Source organism: Lupinus angustifolius, chromosome LG06 (genome assembly GCF_001865875.1).
Source record: "Lupinus angustifolius cultivar Tanjil chromosome LG06, LupAngTanjil_v1.0, whole genome shotgun sequence".
Classification (NCBI taxonomy): Eukaryota; Viridiplantae; Streptophyta; class Magnoliopsida; order Fabales; family Fabaceae; genus Lupinus; species Lupinus angustifolius.
The window spans coordinates 24,145,769-24,152,568 of NC_032014.1; the positions used below are offsets into that span (position 1 = coordinate 24,145,769).

Consider the following 6,800-nt stretch of genomic DNA (forward strand, 5'->3'; position numbering starts at 1 on the left):
TCTTATTTTTTTTTAAAAGTCGCTATAATCAATAAAACTAACCCTTAAAACAATAAATAAACCTACCATATTCATGTAAAGAGGAAATTCAAAAATCACCATATTACATCCAATCTCGTGCATAGTGTACACGACTATGGAAGTCGTGCATACCATATACGACTTCGCTTGTGGAGAGAGAGTGTAAGAAAATCGTGGCTCTAGTCCATGAGATTGATGAGAAATCGCATTTCTCATCCACGGCTTTAGTGAAATCGTGGACCCTATCCACAAGATCCATAAAAACTACACAATTCCCGTAATTAATTCAAAAGTTACCCCAAACGTGAAATATTGTAGTTGACTACACTATTCCAAGTAAATTTTCCCTAAATATGAGGAACGACTATGACATCATTGACATGTCTTGTTTGTCTCACATTCAATGCCTATTCTCTTTATCTCATTCCCACTTTGGAGTAATAATTGGAAGTAGGATGTAGCTTTGTCGAGGTAACGTAATCAAAGGAATAAAATAAGTTCATAGAATAAGATTTTTGTAGATAATAATACAGCACGGAATACAATGTAACAAGCATCTATAGCTTTTATAATAAACCACAACATGGAAACACACATAATACAAATAATAGTCTTCTTTTTTTCTCCACTGCAACTCAATTTTTACAGCACATAATCAAAATTCCAAGCAGAACTCACTTATGGCTCTACAGCTCCTATCTTGGAGAAAATACTGTGGAGCTAGTTACACAAACACTGTTCTTCTGTTCAAGCTTTTCACAAGATAAACCATTAGCTACGATTTCACAGGGGGGTTTATGCAGCAGAACCATTTTTTCTGAAAACCAAGTAAATAAATCATGAGGTGAAGTCAAATACAAAATACAAACAGGTTGTTCATGAAGTTTAATCATGAAAGGTATATCTGAGAATTACATCTACAGCTTTACAATCTAAAACCTACAAAAACCAAATACAACAAATTGACACTGAAACCCGATCACTCCCTCCCAAAGGGGAAAAAAATACAGAAGATAGATCCTCCTTTTCACAGAGCTATATATTCCAAAACAAACTTCATTTCATTGCAAGGTCAACAAATTATCTGACATAGTCAACCATATATTAGCAAGTTCAAGCACCAATCGTGGAAATACCAAGTGTAATTAAATCAAATAAAAGAAAGACTCACCTTTCCCCCTTTCTTTCGGTGGGTGACCCAACGTACAAGGCTACCACTTAGTGGGGTATGAGGAGGGTAGATGTATGCAGTCTTACCCTCACAAGTGAGAGGTTGTTTCTAAGATTTGAATCCGTGACCTTATTATGGTCACTAAGCAACAACCTTACCATTACGTCAAACTCATCTTTCATTCAGATTTAGACAATATAATCCTTTTACGTTTGTCCTAATCATGGTTTAATATTATAAGAAATGCATATATTTAATTTCAAATACAAGATTGTAGTTATAAATCTGATGTCAGAAAGAGAAAGGAGAAACACTCTGAGGATATTATAATTTATAAACTAAGAAACTTCAAACCAATGAGTCTTACCAACATATACATTAGATCGTTTAGAATGACATACTATTGTTTCTCAAATTATTTCATCCAAAAGAGACACATCACAATCAGCATCTTTGAAAGCTTAAAACTCACCTCTCCAGATGGGCAAAAATATCATATTAACACTTAAGAATATGCATAATACCCATGTGTGTGTGAGTGACATTTTAGATAGAGAGATACTTAATAAAGAACATCTTACACTCTGCGATTTTCCAGGATCTACCACAGGTCTGCTATGAGGATCAGCAGCAGCCTTTCCTGGTGACTCAGAGCCACCTGTCTTCTTTTCATCCCTAGCCTTGTTAAAAATCACAGTGAACCCCTCAGCTGAGGCTGGATCATTGACATCCCATTCACCAAATTTTGGTAGTGGACGACCCTTTTCCTGTGGGATAATCATATTAGCCAATGTAAAATAAAGACAACAAATTTCTAAAATTCCTTATCCTGCTTATCAAATTGGTAATTAACAAACTTCAGAACAAATTGTAGGCATGGGTTGATAAAGGAATAAATTATGCGTACTACAAAATTTTGATACATGCATATCCCAAATAATAATAGTCAATAACCATAGAAGAATGAAAACAGAACATAATTGCTTAAAATGGTCTGTAAATGCAATTATTGTTAATTTAGAACCAAGAGTCCTGGTGATCATGGTAATGTTTCTTTGGATTCTTCTGGGGAGACATTGACATCCATGTATAAACTTTCTTTTCCAAGTTCTTAATCAATTTCAAAAACAGTAGTGAATCTAATTGCAATACCCTTTTGCATAGGTCATGTCATCAATTGGAAATTGGAATGTAGTACTTGTCACTTGCATGATCAAATAACTAAATAAGACATCATTTCCTGCATGATCACAAAACACAAAGTTTTCTCCTCATGTTTTTCCCTGTTTCTGCTTTTAACTGCCATTTATTCCTACACTATCCAGCAGCTAACTATCTATGATTTAGACTCTTATGGTGTCCATTGGGGAATGTTGGATGACTTCTATGCTATTTCAACAGGGTGAGAGCCTTTGACATTGTGCAACATAAGCAGTTACTTAGCTATCTCTCCTTAGTTCATATTTTTTTTTGTATAGTTTAGTTTTTGAAGACTCTTGCTTCCTTCACACAGTTTACTTGTTATTTTGTATAAAACACTCTAGCTCCCCCTACTTTTCCTAATAAAATCATGTTATTGTATAAAAATATGCTTGGTCTACCTTAGTCGTTTAAGTAACACAACAGAAATTGGTAATCACAATTCACATATATAACAAACAAAGAAAAATGAAGAGGGACTATAAGGCAAAAAAACAGAAAAGGAAGATAGAACCAGAACAGAACAACTAAAAGCCCTGAAACGTAAACCCACAAGTTAAAAAGAAAACATAATCAGCATAAAATTATAAAATATTTGATTTACATGCACATGTGGTACTAGTAACAAAAAAGGAAAAGGCAAAAAAAACACTAAAAGGTGAGCTCGAGGCATGCTTGAGGCATACACATGATGAGATTTGAGGAGGGAATATGTATGCAGCCTTATTCCCACAATCGGAGAGACTGTTTCTAGGATTTGAAATATGTGAAAAGGCAGCAACCTTGTTACACCAAGCTTTACTCTCTAAATAAAAACAAACTACACAGAAGTCTTACTTATTTGAGTTCTACACAAGCTAAAGAGCAGCACCCTAAGACTACTTTGTTCTCTCACCGAAATTTTGAAGATCGAATCACAAAGTCATACAAACTCAACTACAGTATAAACATTCTTTTTCCTCAAAACCGAGCTTTAGAAATCATAATCTATCACCACATCACATTCTACACAAACATTCCACTACAACAGAACTCCTTGAACAAAAACTAAACATTTTTTCATCAAACACAAAAGCCAGATATGCAGATAATCAAAGAAAGATTACAATACCAAAATCGATAAATGAACAACAAATTTACAATCCGAACGAATCAAAGAAAAACAAACAAAATCGTCGATTGTGGAATTGAATACAACAAACCATTACAATAATCAGAAAAAAAAATCTAATCAATTCAGAACAACATAAACATAAATTACTTAAAAAAAACCAGAAAATAGAGAGAGAAACAAATACATACCGACATCAATACAAGAGAGAAATGAAATTATTTTTTTCTGGAAAAAGAAAAAGAGTGAGAAACGCGAATATATAAAAGGAATCGAAAAAAGAGAGAGAATTTTGAGAAACAGAGAGAGAGATAGAAAGTGTGATATGTGATGAAAAGACCTTACTTTATGGGGGAAAATGGGTTTACAACGAGGATTCTCTGAACGCCGTTAAATGTTTGACGGTAATGAAAGAGTGGCCGTTAGAATTGTTAGCGGTGAGCTGGCAAACGGGGACAACGAGTAGAGTGATGTTACTTTAACGATGCTTTTTTGTTTCCTTGCGGCTTGGTTCTCAGATGCTCGCTTTTATTTATGAGAATATAAAGATATTTTTCGGTGAAGTAAATAAATAGAAAGTGATGCTTTTAAGATGTCGATACTTAATAGCTCTGTTTTTTTCTTTCAATTCACATATTATAATTTAGAACCTCTTAGAAATTAATACATAAATATTTTTTGAGTGTAATATTTATATAATATGAGTGTAAAAATTTATACATTATCAGTATATTATTAAATATTCATTTGCATTAGTTTTTTCTTGAGAATCAATAATAATTAAATATGAATGAGTGATAATACACCGACAATATATAAAACTATTATATAATTTTTTTCCACATATCTTTACATTATAAGATATTGATATATATGTCAAATAATTATAATAAGTAAAGTATCATTGGGATACATATAATTTTTTATGATACGGTAGGCTTCTAGGTTATTTTTGTAGCAATGGCTATCTCATGGCAAATAAGGAAGTCCCTATAACTACACTCAAGTAAACCCTATTTTTTTATACTTCTAATTTATATAGCATAACATTCAATTAGGAAGCACATACAAATGCAATTAACTACAATTCATTCTTACACAAATTCACATAAAAGACATGTTGATACTATCATCAACAAGCAATTAGTCTCAATATTCATTCACCTATGTTTTAGGTGTACACTATTATCTTTGGCATGATTTCTAGGCCTATATACAAAGGTAACCCTAACCAATATTAGGTCTCATCCATTAGTCGGACACTAGAAATAATGCTAATAATCGGGCAGACAATATTTGGTTTGCACGATCTATGATAATGTCTAGAAGGTCAACCTAGTTAGAGGAAAGGATGACAAAGATAAGACATAACCAAGTCAACATCTACTACACTCAAAAACATTCATTCACACTAAAGGAAAGGTCAATTCCACTTGAGTAAGAGACATGGTCATGTTCTCACACGATGAAGGTAATCCAAATCTACAATACTACTTCTCTCATAAGCTAGAAAGGATAAGGTCAAACCATCCCCAATGATGACAAATTTACTCTCAAAGTTTCGTCCACTCCACCTTATCTATTCTATTATATAGTTACTATTTAACAAAAAAACCTCCCTCACATACATGTGTCATCACCTCCTTGAATTGCCACATGTCACACTCACAACAAAAGTTTTCTCACTCAAAGAATTCTACCACCTCCAATACACTCCACCACACCATAACATTTGTTATTATCTCTTGATACATATATTTATCCTTTATTCTTCTTCTTTCTTCCATATTTTTTCTCTCTCATTTTATTAATAATTAGAGAACTTCATCTCTCTTTCACTCCTTCATTTCATTACTCTACTTTTCTTCAACCATTTTTCTCTCTTCTTGGTTTATATCATTCTTTCATTTCAAAATTTCTTATTTTAAAATGATTTTATGCATGTAGATTTATTCCTTGATTTTTTTTCTTTGAAGATGTTGTATTAAAATCTTTTTTTGTTTATTTTGTAGATATCTTATTATTGTTGGATAACTAAAGGAGTGAATGTCTATAATGACAAAGACATCGATGATAGTTCTATTTGATATGCTGTCTCTTATTGTTTGTTCACCCTTGAAGCATCATTGCAGATTAGTTTTTTTATATCTCTTTGTTGTTTCTTTATTTGTTTATAGAATTTTCTATTCAAAATAATCATTATTGTAATGTTGAAAATGACATGAACAGTGACGAGATCGTGAAGAGGAAGAAAAAAAGTAAATAATCTCTTACACTATGGTATTTTCATCATTTCCCCTTAATTTTCTAAAAATATTGTTAAAGTGCCATTTTGCTACCTAATCTTGAGCAAAAGTAGCATAATATTGATTCTATGTGCTACCTAATGAGAGAGACGAGGTTCTCTAATTAGTAATAAAATTGTTAAAATACACAAGTAACATGTGCACTATTTTATTCTATAATTTAATCTTATGTTTGTCATTTATTGTCTTATAATTGATAATAATTTTAATTCGTTAAAGACTTAAATACTATGATTATATTTTGATAATAATTGTGTAACAATATATTGATATTAATGTACTATTTATAAACAAAATTTAATTTCATTCATTGTAATTTAAATATGAATAAATGGAGAATAAATTAATTTGATTTTAAGAAATTTGAAAGTGAGAATTAATGCATCATTGAAAATTTGGAACAAATAAAAAAATAATCAAGATCATTTTGTGTTGAACAATAGGAATGTGGTTTTACATCCGTTCATTCTCTTTCTTATTCATTCATTGTGTTTCATTACATAATTTAATCATAATAATTCAATTGATTATGGACTTGAATGATATTGTTATTTTTTAGTTAAAATGATTATATTTCGGTTAATATTTGAAATAATTTTGATAACAATTGTGTAACGATATTGAGCATTAATGTAATATTTATGAACAAATTTTGATTTTATTCATTGCCATTTAAATATGAATAAATGGATAATAACTCAATTTGATTCTAAAACATTTATAAGTGAAGATTAATGCATCATTTAAAATTTGTAACAAAAAAATAATAATTAGGATCATTTTGTATTGAACAATAGGAATGTGACTTTGCATTTGCTCATTCCCTTCCTTATTCATTCACTGTGTTTTATCCCATAATTTAATCTTATGTTTTCCATTTGTCTTCTTATTGTAATAATAATAATAATTTGATATGATTATCTTTCAGTTAAAATTTGAAATAATTTTGTTAATAATTGTGTAATTATACATGATTATTAAGGTAATATTT

General features: G+C 30.8%; 1 protein-coding gene across 1 annotated transcript; it reads right to left on the bottom strand.

The window, feature by feature from the left end:
- LOC109350301 (RPM1-interacting protein 4-like) lies at nt 502-3,827 on the bottom strand. The gene is made up of 3 exons (XM_019591516.1): nt 3,695-3,827; nt 1,774-1,959; nt 502-838 (listed from the first exon to the last, which is right to left on the bottom strand). The coding sequence occupies exons 1-3, from the start codon at nt 3,698-3,700 to the stop codon at nt 797-799; spliced, it is 234 nt and encodes a 77-aa protein (XP_019447061.1). The 5' UTR covers nt 3,701-3,827; the 3' UTR covers nt 502-796.